The sequence below is a fragment of the Dendropsophus ebraccatus genome, chromosome 13, assembly GCF_027789765.1.
Source record: "Dendropsophus ebraccatus isolate aDenEbr1 chromosome 13, aDenEbr1.pat, whole genome shotgun sequence".
NCBI lineage: Eukaryota > Metazoa > Chordata > Amphibia > Anura > Hylidae > Dendropsophus > Dendropsophus ebraccatus.
The window spans coordinates 47,744,994-47,759,893 of record NC_091466.1 but is presented as its reverse complement, the minus strand read 5'-3'; the positions used below and the strand labels follow the sequence as shown (position 1 = coordinate 47,759,893).

Genomic DNA, 14,900 nt, shown 5'->3' with positions numbered 1-14,900 from the left:
TGGCAAAACAGTGGCTGTTTGACACGGCCGCTGTCTGTGATGTTCACTTGGCCGTGTGAACATCACTTTATTTTAATTGGAATGCGGACACATTTGGGTGTGCCCGCACTCTAATTAGCCATAGTACACATTGTATGGCCTACTTGGTGCGACCCCTGTTCACTAAATAGCAGTCGCTTAAAATAGATGTCAGTTTTTTGTGCGGCCGCGTAGAACACCGCCCTTAGTGTATACAGCGTGTATACACCACGGTTGGTGGTCTGTAGAATCTAATCTTAAGCAGTCTGCAACAACAGCCGTTATTTATTGAAAATATACGTAGTGTGACTGTGGCCTAAAAAACAGACACTCTATATGGCTTTCAACCCTAGTCTATATCAGTTGTAATGGCCAACATTCTATGTTTAGTCCAGTTACTGGATGGTTAACCATGGCCTCAAATATTACATGGAAATTCCACAAATCAGTTTCAGAGTGGTTTTTGCCTGTGTGAACGTACCAGTCACCACATGAAGGGTATGTGATGTGTCTCATACTATGTTATTTTTGGTGCAATCCTTTTGACTTGTTAGGTAGACGATATATATATATTTTTTATAGTATAGGAAGTCCTATGAGACACAAGTGCTCTTCCACATCTGGAGAACTGGGCCACCTTCCCTGCTGTGTGGTTCCCCAGAATAGAACTGGACACAGTAGGGCATAGTGCCATGTCTGCTTCCCAGCCAGATTAGATGGCTGACTCAATGACATGTGAAGCAGATATTAGCCTCTGCGCAGATATTATGGGAACCTTCACATGTCACTCTGGTTGAATAACTGTAACATAGCTTGGGTTCAGACATGACATTTGGCAGCCTGTTGTGCAGATCAGGCTTTCTTTTTGTCAATGGAGTCTTTACTGGTAGCCCATGGCCATATGGAATGAGCCTCCAGAGAAAAGCCCGGTTTTAAGCATATTTTCTCTGTCTTCATCACCTCCTGGGGTGAATATACCCATCAATCTCAGTATCCTCGTATGTTATAGAGCCGAATACAAAGAGAAAAGTAAAAAAAATAATAATCAAATGTAGAATTTTGATGTTTTACAAAACCACCCGACCCCCTCCTCTACATCAAGGGGGGCTCCTTCTCCTGTGGTAATGAGCACAAGTATAAGCAAAGCCTCAGTGTTTGTGCTGCTAGAAGGCAAGTGTTTACATCTGTACACTGTGTATGTGGATGGACGTTGTTCAAGACCTTGAAGGAACCATGTTAACATTGCCAGGATGAATTTTTGCTTGCGTTGTTCAGCCCACACCTCGGGGAACATGACAAAGGCCAAATTTTTTGGATTTTTAGTATTTACCGAGCAATCAATCAGTGAACTGTTGTGTGGATCACTCGAACATTATTATGGATGTGCCAAAAATCTGGTATATCCATGACCCCAGAGAAATGGGCCGGACCACCATGATGTACAATAATGGTTGCTGCATTCATCTTGCCTGTTCCTCCTGTTTCTGCTATAGGGATAGACTTCTTTACTGGCTCTAAATATTGACGTCTGATTTTTAAATTGGAATAATTGTGTCCTTTGTGTATTTTGGTGGTTTGTAGCGCTATGTGATGATTTGCATTTGATTACTATTTATTCATAAGGCGCCTTAGAGTTGTACAAGTTTCTGTCTGCTGTTGGCTCGCTATCAAATGTTTTATTTCATAGAGCCTTAAAGGGGTTCTCCAGAATGAGAAAAACATGGCCACTTTCTTTCCACAAACAGATCCATTCTTGTCTTCAGTCTGTGTGGTATTGCAGCTCTGTTCCATTGAAGAGGTGTAGTACCATACAAAAGTATACACATAGATGGATAGATGGGGCACCCCATATTCTCAAGAAAGGGTACCCCAAAATCCCAGCAGAAATGAGGCAAAGGTGGCGCAGCATGCCACAGCTCCACTCATTCTTTATGGAGCTGCTGAAGAGTGGATTGGAGCTGCGGTGCACACAAAACCTGCAACTCCACTCTGCTTGGGTTCTGGGCTCCACATTTTTGAGATTGCAGGGGGCCCCGGCGGTCACATCCCTCTGGGATTAGCCCATGCTTGATATTTGCTAGGCATGTCAAAATATTTGGTTTGGGGGTCTGAGTTTTCAAACCCTCACCAAATGTTAGAGCTGGGAGTAGCACTTTTCCATCTCACCACAGGAGACCATCTTCATTATAAGAATATAGAGCATGTCTTCTGCATTGAGACAGAGATCACAGCAAGTAAGGAAGCGAAGAGCACAGATGAGCACTTCTTCTTGCTCTATCCAGCCATTGGTGGGGTCTGAACACCCAGATCCTGTCAGATCAACACTTCTCATATGTCATTTTTTCCCTCAGCGACACAGATTAAATTTAAATTAAATTACATTCATTTCTACTACAGGGGAAAAAAATCTGAACATCTTAATTGTTCTGCTATTTTACTACTGTATGTTTGGCCAATTGATAAACTGGATGGATTTTTTTTCTATAACCCTAGTGATTTTTGTAATTAGGTATATATAGTGGTTTCCTTTTTGTTACTATATTAGGCTGGTTTCACACTATGTATATTTGAGGCTGTATTTGTGAGGCTGTATAGCAACCAAAACCAGGAGTGGATTGAAAACACAGAAAGGCTCTGTTCACATAATGTTGTAATTGAGTGGATGGCCGTCATTTAATGGCAAATATTTGCTGTTATTTTAAAACAACGGCTGTGGTATTGAAATAATGGCAGTTATTTACTGTTATATGGCGGCCATCCACTCAATTTCAACATTGTGTGAACAGATCCTTTCTGTGTTTTCAATCCACTCCTGGTTTTGGTTGCTATGAGGACCTGACATGAGGACCAAATACAGCCTCAAATATACATAGTGTGAACCCAGCCATAAGCTGTAAATTACTGACCATCCTCAGTGTATAGAAATCAGCAGCCCTGAGACGTGGATATGGTACCCTGCTAAACATACACTGACTGAAGTCAATTTCAAGGTGATTTTGTGACGTATACAGAGTACCAAGCAAACCACAATGTTCAAGAGTCTCCATTGGCAATAGGTTTTCCCTCCCTGAAGGGATATCTGGCTATTCCCATGTTTTGAGACTCATGACTGAGGCTCCAAGGACCCTTTTTAAGCATATTTAAATTCTTTACGGGGCAATGTATCAATGGAGACTCTTCATTTGAGTACTCGATTGAATTTTTTTGCTGATCTCTCTAAGCTCAGTGATTGTTGTGTTTTGTTGGTTGATTTGACATTGCCCCCATTAGCCAGAATCCTGATCCACACTGACAAGGGGCAAATACTCCAAAACAGCTTTTTGTGGATGGATGTCTGGCTTTGGTAAACCCTTGTCATGTTGCAATACTTGCAACTAAGTTACACTCTGACGCAAAAGGGGCCATCCTGGTATTTCCCTATTTGTGTCCTAATACTCACTTAAGGGGCTACATATCTGGGTGGTTTGTAATCCCCCCCACTAGGAGGCACCCCTTAGTGTTGTGTTTCCTTCCCTGGAGAGATATCTGGCTATTCCCATGTTTTTAGACTCGTAACTAAGGCTCCACAGACCCCTTTTAAGCATATACAGAAAAACAATGAACAACTTTCCAAGCACATATTATATTCCTTTTAACACTAAAAATATCTGCTGCTATATTAAAGTGGTTGCCCAAGGTCAAAAACACGGTTTCTTCCAAAAACAGCACCACCTCTGCCCTCGGGTTGATTGTGGTATTACAGCTTGCCTCTATTTACATAAATGGAACGAAGCCACAATACCACATTTAAACAGAGGTCAAGAGTGGTGCCATCTGTGGAAGAAAGCAGCCATGGTTTTTGAATCCTGGACAACCCCTTTATAACAGGATCTACCCCAGGAGTGGATGTAAATTATCTGATCAGACGTGTGTGTGTGTCCGGCCACAGCTAGCTGCACTGCATATTGGCCTGCACAGTTGCTCGCAGGTTAGCGGTGTTGGGATCATCTCAGACCTGATCAGAATCTACTTTGTATTTGCACATTCTCCCCATGTTTATATACATATTCTTCTTAAGCGCATTTTCTAAATCTATCCTAATATTTCTTTGTTTTCAGGTTGTGATTAAAAAATGGTACATTCCATGCCCTCTTCCTATGAATTATACCATGATGTACATGGAGGTAAGAGAGTTTGCATAATGCCCTTTAAAGTGCTTACTGCTGCAGTGATATCCATGTAAACATGGCTGACACTGTCCCCTAAAATATGTTATATTAGCTTATACCTGCACATAGAAATCTACAGCTAAACAGCTATTCAGCAGCTTTGTATAGAATAGCTTAGCAGAAAATCCCTTATTGCACAGTCAGGCGAGTGGAGTCCATAGGGCCCTGTCTCATGGTGTACCAGCAATCTTTGACTTCACTGTCATTTTGCACAGTTTTTGTCATGTAATAGGAGAGTCATGATGGGAGAGTGACAGGACCTTGATGTGGTTCCTGAGCTGTAGCTACCCTGGGTGAAAAAAAATCAATCAAAAAATTACTTCTACTTAAAAATCTCAAGTCTTCCAGTACTCATCAGCTGCTGTATGTCCTACAGGAAGTGGATTTTTATTTCCAGTTTTACACAGTGCTCTCTGCTTCCAAGTTTGTCTATGACAGGAACAGTCCAAAGTAGTAGCAAATCCTTTTAGAACTACTGCTTTGTACAGTTCCTGTCACAGACTGAGGTGGCAGCAGAGAGCAAAGTATCCGACTTCCTGTAGGACATGCAGCAGATGACACCAGTTGATTTGTAAGAGAACATTTTTCTCCAGAGTACCCCTTTTAAAGCTATTTTATTGCTCAATAAGGTAGCAGCCTCACAACCCTGATGGGACAATTCCTACTACGTTCTTCACTGTACAATACTTCAGTGCATCTAGTTGCAATCTGATAAACTACAATAAAATATTGATATAAGCCGAGCTTTTTTCAAGCTGAGATTTAAATAAACAAGGGGTTAAAAAAATAAATGCAACAAGTAAAAATTTTAATTGTCTTGCTCCAAGCTTGACTCAAGCTTGCACCATATGTCCTCCCACTCATGTCACTTGTTCTGAAATTCCAGATCATCTGTCAGACATTGTAGTATGATGAGAGAGATGACATACAGACAGTTATGCCACTGACCTCTGTCCAACTATACATCCATTTGTCCATCCATGCTGTTGTCTATAGATTATTATTATAATTAAATTTAATTATTTTTATATTTTTTTTATTTTTTATAGATTTCAAACGGTTCTGAATGTAAACCAAAACTTTTTGAATTTTCTAAAGAGGTGAGTTATATATTGTGTATTCAAGGTATTTACATGTAAGAACTTCCTTCAAATCTACTACGGCAATAGATGTACTTTTATTATGTATAATGCAGGGAAAAAAAAAGTATGATGGTCTTGTCCAGTGAGGAGGAGATGGGATAAGGTGTATGGGGGACTCCAAACTCTCCACAACAGCTGATGTCAGTGGAGAATTGGGTCAGCCATGATGGATTTTCAGCACCCACCCTATTGTTTGTGGGAGGAATAAGCTTGTGTCAGGGCTGTCTGGTTGCAGCATACACCTCCCCATAGGGAACACATAAATGTTTGGCCATGCTGAATATTGTTTATGGGGAGGAGGGGAGATATTACTATTAGAGATGAGCGAACCTCGAGCATGCTCGAGTCGATCCGAACTTTTGGCATTTGATTAGCGGTGGCTGCTGAAGTTGGATAAAGCCCTAAGGCTATGTGGAAATCATGGATATAGTCATTGGCTGTATCCATGTTTTTCAGACAACCTTAGAGCTTTATCCAAGTTCAGCAGCCCCAGCTAATCAAATACCGAATCGGGTTCGGGTTTGAGTCGATCCGAACCCAGTTCGCTCATCTCTATTTACTATCGATGACGGTTATTAAAGGTGTATGACAACCTTTACCCATGCCAATGGTAAACTGCGCCACTTAACCTTTTTTAATTTTTTATTTTATACATCTGAATTTTGTTTGTTTTTTTAATTCCAGAAAATAAGCGTCAATTTTGTATGTCCTATGTTACTCATGTATAACGGAGATCTAGTAAGAGTCCTGGTGAATGTAGATGCTTAATCACTCTATTTCTCTCTAATAGATCATTTTAAGAGGCTCTTGGCATAACAATAATGATGGACTGATATGGAGTCACACGGATCAGAGACCCTCTGATCTTCTGAACTTCAAAAGCTGGCACCATTCAACGGGATAATAGGCCCCACGGGGGAGTTGGGTTACACCGGGGATGACCGATGGGGGGGATTTAAAATGTTGGGGACCTTTAAGGATGTAATCCAAGGATGCTTGTTCTTGTCAGGCTTGATTTAACCATTGGCTTTTATAGCAGTATTGGGTTACAAACACAACAGAGTTAAGTGTCCTGTCCTTGGTTATTATCTGGGATACAGCTACCTGTGCGTGGTGACTGCACAGATTGTGTCACATGGAGATAGGCCAAGTGTGAAATAGTTTGTTTTTCTTTCCTAGTGGTATTTTACATGCCATTTTCCCTTTTTATGGTGTGAAAGGCAAGTGACAATTTATTGAGGCCAAGTTGACCTCTTTTTCTTGTGTTATTTTTTGTATCAAAGCCCTAAAATATATTGTTGGTTCATTTGGTTTGGCCTCAGTCAAAACAAAGTAACAATCGTAATGCACCATGTGACCCTTACGTTATATACTACAACACAACGGAGGCTTGGTCGCCGCTATTAAACCTCTACAGGTCTTTATTCTCTAGTCAAAACCTGATTTACTAGGAAGCAAGGGTAATGGCTCATAAGATACATTCTTCCTTTTCAGAGAACTCTATTTGCTGCAGGCTGCTAAAGTACTAGATTTAGGATTAGGAAAAAAACCCAGCTATTTTCTTGTAAAAACAGCACCACCCTGTCCTCAGGTTGTGTTTAGTATTACAGTTCAGCTCCACTCACTTCAATTAAGGTGGGGTTTGCAGCTCAGTTTTATTGGAGACCGGACTGGTGCTGTTTATCTATGCCTGGACAACCCCCTTTAAAACTTGACAGTCTGGAGGAGTCTGAGCCTAGGTAGAAGATTGGTTGCCCAAAACGTATTGCATGTGTATGACCTGTCTAAAGGGAATCTGTCAACTATATATCATGTGCAGAATCTAAGTGTCAAGAAGGTGGTGCTGAGCCGCAACATCTCCTCCTTCCCTGCTTTGACTAATTGATGTACAGGGCTCGGTGCTGGAAGCCAAGCACTGTACATCAGTGTTGCTCATTGTCCTGTATTTATATCCAACCCATGTAATGCTCAGCATTACAATACAATTTCCATATGTATATATGTTACATGTGTATAACCATTACCATAAGCTATACCGTCATCCTGTGAGTCTTTGGGACCTAAATACATGTCACTCATCCCATAAAACAACACACTGTCTTCACCCTGTAAGACGATCTCACCACAATGTTTCTCATTTCATACGAACCTATTTTTGTTCTTCTTTTTGTCATTTGTTTTGCCCCTTTAGAGCTCATTTGCACTGCCCACCATGGCTTTCTCATTCCTCTGCCATACATCCGTCTTACCCATTTACTGTGAGCTCAAAAGGTGAGTTAGTGAACTACTGCTAGTTTACTCAGAGACAGGTCTCCTTGAGAGCTGTCCATACATTGCTATTTTATCATGGTTCTTTCTGTGGGAGAAGCCATCACTCGACACATCGGATACGGTGTGTGTGTTAAAATAGCTGAAAATTGTTTACTTGCCTTTAAATCCCTCTTGGGGCTCCCACGCCAAACACTTCATTGGTCGCGGCTGGCATTGTTTACAGCAATGACGTGGCGGTGACAGCAGTAACCTGACTTGTCGCCGCTGCGGGCAGTTACCTACTGCCACAGTGACATGTTAGGACAACACTTGATTGCTGTAGCATCTTAAAGAAAGACCATGAGAATAGTTAGCGGGGAGGATTTTAAAGGAGAGAAAACTGTGTTGCTATTTTGTAAATTTGGCTTTTACCATTCCCTCAGTAATGGGGTATGAGCCTACATACCGACACTGTCTAAACAGTGCTGGCAATGTCAGGAGACACCCAGCTGGTGAATGGTAGCTCCCAGTTGTCAATTTAGTTATACATTTCCAGGAGGGATAAGAGAGGAATGGCATAATGTAAGGGTCCATTTCCACAGAAAGATTTTTTTGACAGATTATCTGCCAAAGATTTGAAGCCAAAGCCAGAAACAGACTATAAACAGAGATCAGGTCATAAAGGAAAGCCTGAGATTTCTCCTCTTTTCAAATCCATTCCTGGCTTTGGCTTCAAATCTTTGGCAGATAATCTGTCAGATAATCTTACTGTGGAAATGGACGCTAATAGTATATGCTGTGTTTAATACAGCCATGTCTTTGAATCCGTCTTACAGGCTTTAGTCACAGTCTCACTGTGACTCCAGAGACCCAAACCAGAAGAATTATGGTGATCTGTGATGTGGTCGGTTCGGGTTATGAGACCCACAGTTGAGCAGGGACTTGCCTCTTTATTAATGTATTTTTGTGAAATTTACACGTGAAGTAGGGAAAGAAACAGGGACAGCCAAGGGCTACATGTTATATATGACCTGACCACTGTATAACACATCGTGTTTCTAGATATCCATAAATTGGAATTACCATTTCAGGTTAATTTTTGTTTTGTCTTTTTTTTTTTTCCACCAGCGCGTCCAAGAGCCGGATGCAGAATGTCGCTAACCTTGGGATATCACTAAGCTTCCTCATCTATTTTATTTCTGCATTGTTTGGTTACCTTACCTTTTACGGTATGTACTTTTGTAGGCATGGCATTTAAAGGTCAAATGTCAAAAGTGTTGATTGCCTGGGGTGTGAGTGTTCAGATTCTGACTGATCTCTACATATCACCAGGAGAAGCCATGGTCACCGTCCAGTTGCATTGAATGGGTTCCATAGACCTACTGTATAATCAAATCCAGAATGGAGATCGGAGCCAGCCGGGGATTGAAGAACATTGCTTTGTGCTTCTTTTGACAGTATCTAGAGATTGGTTGGGGTCTTTACTCTCAGACCCTGAGCTATCTAAACTTCCGCTATGTCTGTCTCATGTGTCAAAACTTTTAATAAATGAGAGGGACACTTTAAGAAGCTCTATAAACCTCATATAAGATAATGGAAACATAAAAAATCTAAACATGAATTCAAACTACATATAAGTGAAAATTTTCTTGTTGGTGGTCTGTTTTCTCTACGTAATTTCCTGTCTCGATCTACTATTATTGTCATGACTATTTATTGGATTGAATTTCAATATACCTCAAAACCAACTGATGCCATGGCTGCCATGCACGAGACATGAGTTGTCTATTGAAATAGTCGTGTACTGGTGAACATGGGCAGCAGCAATAACATTATGCACTTACTTTACTGCAGACAAGGTGGAGTCTGAACTACTACAAGGTTACAGCAGGTTCCTGCCAGGTGATACCATGATTATAACAGTCAGGCTTTTCATCCTACTCGCTGTGCTCCTGACAGTGCCGCTCATTCATTTCCCTGTAAGTATCTAGTACAGTATATAATATTTATATTGGGAACCTATTGTAGAAGGTTTATATATTCCATTTTATTTCTTTTTAGGCAAGAAAAGCTTTCATGATGATGTTCTTCTCCAACCATCAATTCTCCTACCTCCGTCATATAGTGGTAACATTGGGGCTTAATTTAATCATCGTACTTCTTGCTATATATGCTCCAGACATAAGAAATGTATTTGGTGTGGTTGGTAAGTGTATGGAAAAAAAGTCCTTCTCTTTCTCTATTTGTTTAAATGGGGAACCCGAGGTAGAGGTTAAAAAAATGAAACTTCTGCAGAAGCATAACGCATTACTTACTTGTCTATTCCAGTTTTGAAAGTACCAAAAATCCATTTGTTTGGGGTTTTTTTGCTCTGTATTGTGTTTCTGTCTTTCCTGATTTGGCATTTCCCAGAATGCAATGCTTTCCCTCATGTGATTATCACAGCCTCCACCCATTACAATCAGTAAAATTAGTGCAGCAGCTGCTTCTGGCTGGTCTGAGATGATGAATCAGTCAGGGGATTGGGTTATCCAGCCAAGCCTCCTGTGACATCAAGCCCTGCCACCTGTCTGTATCATCAGCAAACACACACAATGTGAGACAGAGGCATGGAAGATTTGTCTCCTAGGGGGGATAGCAGCAGAGACAATTTGAATTGGCACATAGGCCATTTCTTTTCACGTCCTGGATTTCTATCAGCTACCAGTGTGACAGAACCGCACAGATACGGTAATACATTGTATAGACACATCTATATAACTTTTAATGTACTTTTAATAGAAAACAAGTTTTTCTTATCCGGAGTTCCCCTTTAAGGCATTAAGTAGAGGATAAGACTGATACACTTATTAAAAGTTTAAATTATTAACTAAAATCTTTGCAGAATCCAAATGAAACACTTTAAAGTGACACTGTCAGCCCCTTTGTGCATTCTGACTTCTCTACACAGGTGTAATGGGTAATTTAGCAGTTTTCATACCTTATTTTATATCACGTCATGGTGCTTGTTCCAGTAAAAAGTGATCTTTTATCATCTGCGGATTGTGCTATCTGGGAGGGGCTTCACAGCTGAAGCGCCACTTAGCCCCGCCCACAGCGCCACCATTGGCCTCGCCCCAGTGACGTCATTAGCGCATAGGCCCCCCTCCTCGATGCCCATTGGAACAGGCCAGCCTAAAAGTCTAGATCGGCCCATACCAATGCCTATGCATCAATGACGCCACAGGGGCGGGGCCACCGGTGGTGCTGTGGGCAGGGCTAAGTGAAGCCCCGCCCAGGCAGCACAATAAGCGAATGATAAAAGATCACTTTTTACTGGAACAAGCACCATGATTTATTAAATAAAATAAGGTATGAAAACTGCTAAATTTTCCCTTTTACACCTGTGAAGTCATAATGCAAAAACAGAGTGACATTGTCACTTAAATTTTTTCCCTTATTCTAAAAAGGCTCAAAATTCATTTTCCAACTTTGCACCCCCTGCAGTTTCTATTGTAAGTCCGCCCAGCGGGGTATTAGCTAGTGGACACAGATACCTGCAGGTAGATCATCACAATAGATGTATATGCATTGACTTGACTTTATCGTTGCCTCTGAGCACACACAGCCTAGACAGAGAGGTGCTTTTCTGATACTCATAAGCTGAATTATACAGATATGTGAAATCTTGCATTTTGGAAAAAACTCCTATGAGAACCTATTTTCCTTGCCTGTGTAGGATCTACCACCTCAACATGTCTGCTATTTGTGTTCCCTGGAATATTTTACTTGAAGCTTAGCTTTGAAGACTTCTTATCCTGCCAGAAACTGGGGGTATGTGAATTTTTTTTTTCCTGTAGGCACTTTTGTGCTCTTTATAACCGCGATTCCAGATTGCTGTGACTTGTGGCCATATTCCCAAGCTGCGTGTTTATGTAGCATCCTGCAGGGCGCCCCAGCTCCCTGAGAACTCTCTCCACTAATATAGGCTGAAGGCTTCTGGTCTCTAATTTTCTCAGCTTTGCCGTTGCGGCAGACCCCTTTATTGGTCCTAGTAGATGGGAAATTTTGTTTTGCCTAGCTAAGAAGCCTTTAACCTAAATTATACCCTACAGCAAATGAGTTCTATCTGAGAGTTTTGAGGTATTTACTGGCCCCCATCCCTATATGTCTTATAGCGATATGACTGGGGAGATGGGTGTCATGGTGGACTTGTGTGCAGTGTCATGTGTGTCTCCATTGTGTCACTTCATAAGTGAGTGCACAGCTAAGGTGGTGTACATTACACCATGATCTATGACTGGTATCAGTACTGCACAGATAGCCGCCATTATTATTATTATTATTTTTTTAAATAGAGATTAAAAATTAGTCTGGTTTTCTGCAGACAGAGTTGTTCCTCAGCCCCTATTACAAAGGCCGACTCTTTCCCCGCTCGCTGCCGGTGCTATTGCACGCATGGGCAGCGAGCGGGTGAGTACAGGGAGGGCTGCAGGGGGGGCTGCGCGGGTGATCGCTTAATCGTCCAGGCGGCTCTGCTGCCGCTGCTCCTATTCCACAGAGCGGCAGCAGCAGATCGCTGCTGTATTAGTCATTAGGCAGCAACGATCAGCCGACATTGTTCATGTCGGCTGATAGTTGCCTTCTATTACACAAGACGATTATCAGCCGTAATAGCCGATAATCCTTTTGTGTAACAGGGCCTTTACACAACACAAGGGGATTATCAAATAATAAAGTAAGACGATCCAGGTATGAGCACCGGTAAACATTAAGGAGGCTGTGGCACTCACACAATCACCACGGCCCCTCCAGCAGCTGCTCTGGTGAGCCAGAAGTTGGACCCTTATTAATTGTTGGCCTATCCATATTAGCCGGCTAAGCCCTTTAAATCGTTACTGTCATTTCAAAACTTGACATATAAAATTCTTTTTTTTTTTCATCAGTAGGGGTCTGGGTGTTAAGAGGTTTACCAATCCCTAGATATAGCTGGGAGAAGCACCCAACTAGGTGCTTCAACTCCTGGCTTTCTGCTTGATCCAAATTGTTACAGGAGACTGGCTCCATAATGGAACCAGTCTCCTGCAACAAGTCAAATTGAGCAGCAAGCCAGGGGGTGAAGTACATAGCTGTGTGCTTTTCCCAGCTATATCTAGTGATTTGTGGGGTTTTGAGCACTGAGACCCTGAAAGATAAAATAAATGTTATTGTCTGTTTGATATGTCAGTTTTTCTCTTAAAGAGGTTTACCCATCTGGGCCACTTATGGCATATGAGGGCTCCCACCTAACTTCCAAGCCCATGGATTATTGAGTTACGCACACAGCAAAGCCCAGGGTACTATGCCATTTTCACCCCCATTAAATAGGAGTTGCGCAAAATGCATAACTGGCTTTGCTTTAACTGCAAATAGGCTAGAAGGGGCCAGAGAGCCCTCAATGTAAAGGTAGATGCAGAACACACCTCTAGGAAACACTTATGCTGTGGATATACCATGAGTGTCCCAGATGGGTATACCCCTTAAAGTGACAGTACCGTTTTAGGTTCAGAATGTAACAAATACCTGGTCTCCTATTGGACATTCCCCATGCTTTTCTGTGAATACTTCACATGTTTTGGTCACCTGTGTAAAAATTTTTACACTTTTTCACAACAACCTGCACAAACCTGCTTTTACATTGTTAGTCTGCAAAAAAAAAAAAAATGTCACGAACAATTGCTTATAATAATAGCCGTCATCAACCTGTTTTCCCAAACCAACAATGGGGAAATCATCTGAATGATCGGCTGTTCTCACACAGTGAAAATTGATTCCTTCCACAAGTAGTAATTTGTGTTTGTTTTCTCTGGTGTTCCCAGGCCTGTGGGCTGCTTGTTCTCGGGATTTGTATTGGTGCCTGCAGTTTAACACTAATTACCGTGAACTGGGCTTACAATGAATGAGAGAATCACGCCGGAGTTTACATACGAACAGAATGTGCAACGATTTACAGCCAAGGATATCCAGTTTCAGGGTACAAACCCACACACCGTATACGCAGCTTATTTACTGCTGCGATACGCAGCAAATACGCAACAAACACGCAACAAATACGCAGCAGATTAGATCTAAATAACTGGACACAGCATCAAATCTGCTTCAAATCTGCTGCGTTTTTGTTGCGTATCTGCTGTGTATACGGTGTGTGGGTTTGTACCCTCAGGGGGAAATTGGTTGAGAAACAGTTTATGTTGAAAGCACGACACTCATCCACCCTATGGGTCTTCTGGGAAAATGAACTTGTCATAGCCTAAAATATGAAGGAGTGGTAATTCTGATTATTACCGGGGGAGGGGGGGGCTAAAGGCGGAGTTTTAGGTGGGGAATATTGTTATATGACAAAAGCCTACTATACAGTACCTGCTCATCTCTGTCATTACTGACATAAATTATATGGCTCCATTTTAAATAGATGGTTTTATAGAAGGACTTTGTAATCTGTGACTCCAGATACTGCAGATCTGTAACTCCCAGCATGCTCTGCCAGCTCCTGCCAAGGCACGCTGGGAGTTGTAGTTGCTCAACAGATGCAGATTGCAAACCACTATAGTAAAGCAAAGTCATATATATATATGTGTATAGTGAAAAAATAAGTTGAAGGTTTTTTTTTATGTTGATTATATGTTTACACACTAGTTATAAAGGGAAAAGAGGTGGAGAGTGGCCCCCTCCATCATCATTATAGTGAATCTGATATTGTAGTGGTTGTTTGTATTAGACTACAGATACATGTGAGTGTGTTAGAATACTTGGAGACATAAAGGAATGCTATTCTGCACAGGCACACCACCATAGCCTCATAAGATATAGTGGTATAAATCTCTGTATCATTTACAGTGGGTACCCACTTACACAATGGGGATGCCCTTGGTGCACTAATCCACTTTCCTGCCCGTCCCTCCTTATGAATATTTATCTATTACTTTGAAGTGATGAGCAACAGATAAATATTTATAAGTAGGGGTAGGTGGGGCGGATAGGTTCACCAAGGGTTGTAGCCCCGCCTTTAGTGCACCAAATCACCAAATTAACATATTAGTAAATTGGAGGATTGCATTTAAGTGGCACTGAGGATAATGGTAATAAAACTACGTTCTCCCTCAACATCTTCTTCCCTATGGGAACATAACAGCAGGTTGGATTATTTTAACCTGCTGTTAGTTCTCCTGTTACAATGATTTTAAAACTTTTTACAGGTCATACAAACTGGGTATTTAGACCCCCACAGATTGCTATACAGAGCTGGGTGAAGCGTGCAGATGAG

At 41.5% G+C, this 14,900-nt stretch overlaps 1 protein-coding gene across 3 annotated transcripts in view; it reads left to right on the top strand.

Annotated features, from left to right (window-relative positions):
- Positions 1-14,211, top strand: part of SLC38A6 (solute carrier family 38 member 6) — a 43,494-nt gene extending 29,283 nt beyond the window's left edge. The window contains exons 9-17 of one of the 3 annotated variants that reach the window (XM_069951242.1): positions 4,116-4,181; positions 5,276-5,326; positions 7,560-7,639; positions 8,747-8,847; positions 9,473-9,597; positions 9,680-9,824; positions 11,337-11,431; positions 13,456-13,611; positions 13,802-14,211. In XM_069951242.1, the coding sequence (XP_069807343.1) occupies positions 4,116-4,181; positions 5,276-5,326; positions 7,560-7,639; positions 8,747-8,847; positions 9,473-9,597; positions 9,680-9,824; positions 11,337-11,431; positions 13,456-13,539 (747 nt within the window). In that variant the 3' untranslated portion in view covers positions 13,540-13,611; positions 13,802-14,211. Of the gene's footprint in view, positions 1-4,115; positions 4,182-5,275; positions 5,327-7,559; positions 7,640-8,746; positions 8,848-8,950; positions 9,603-9,679; positions 9,825-11,336; positions 11,432-13,455; positions 13,612-13,801 lie in introns of those variants that run through there. The other 2 variants (XM_069951243.1, XM_069951244.1) reach the window with 2 other exon arrangements.
- The last annotated feature ends 689 nt before the right edge of the window (positions 14,212-14,900 follow it).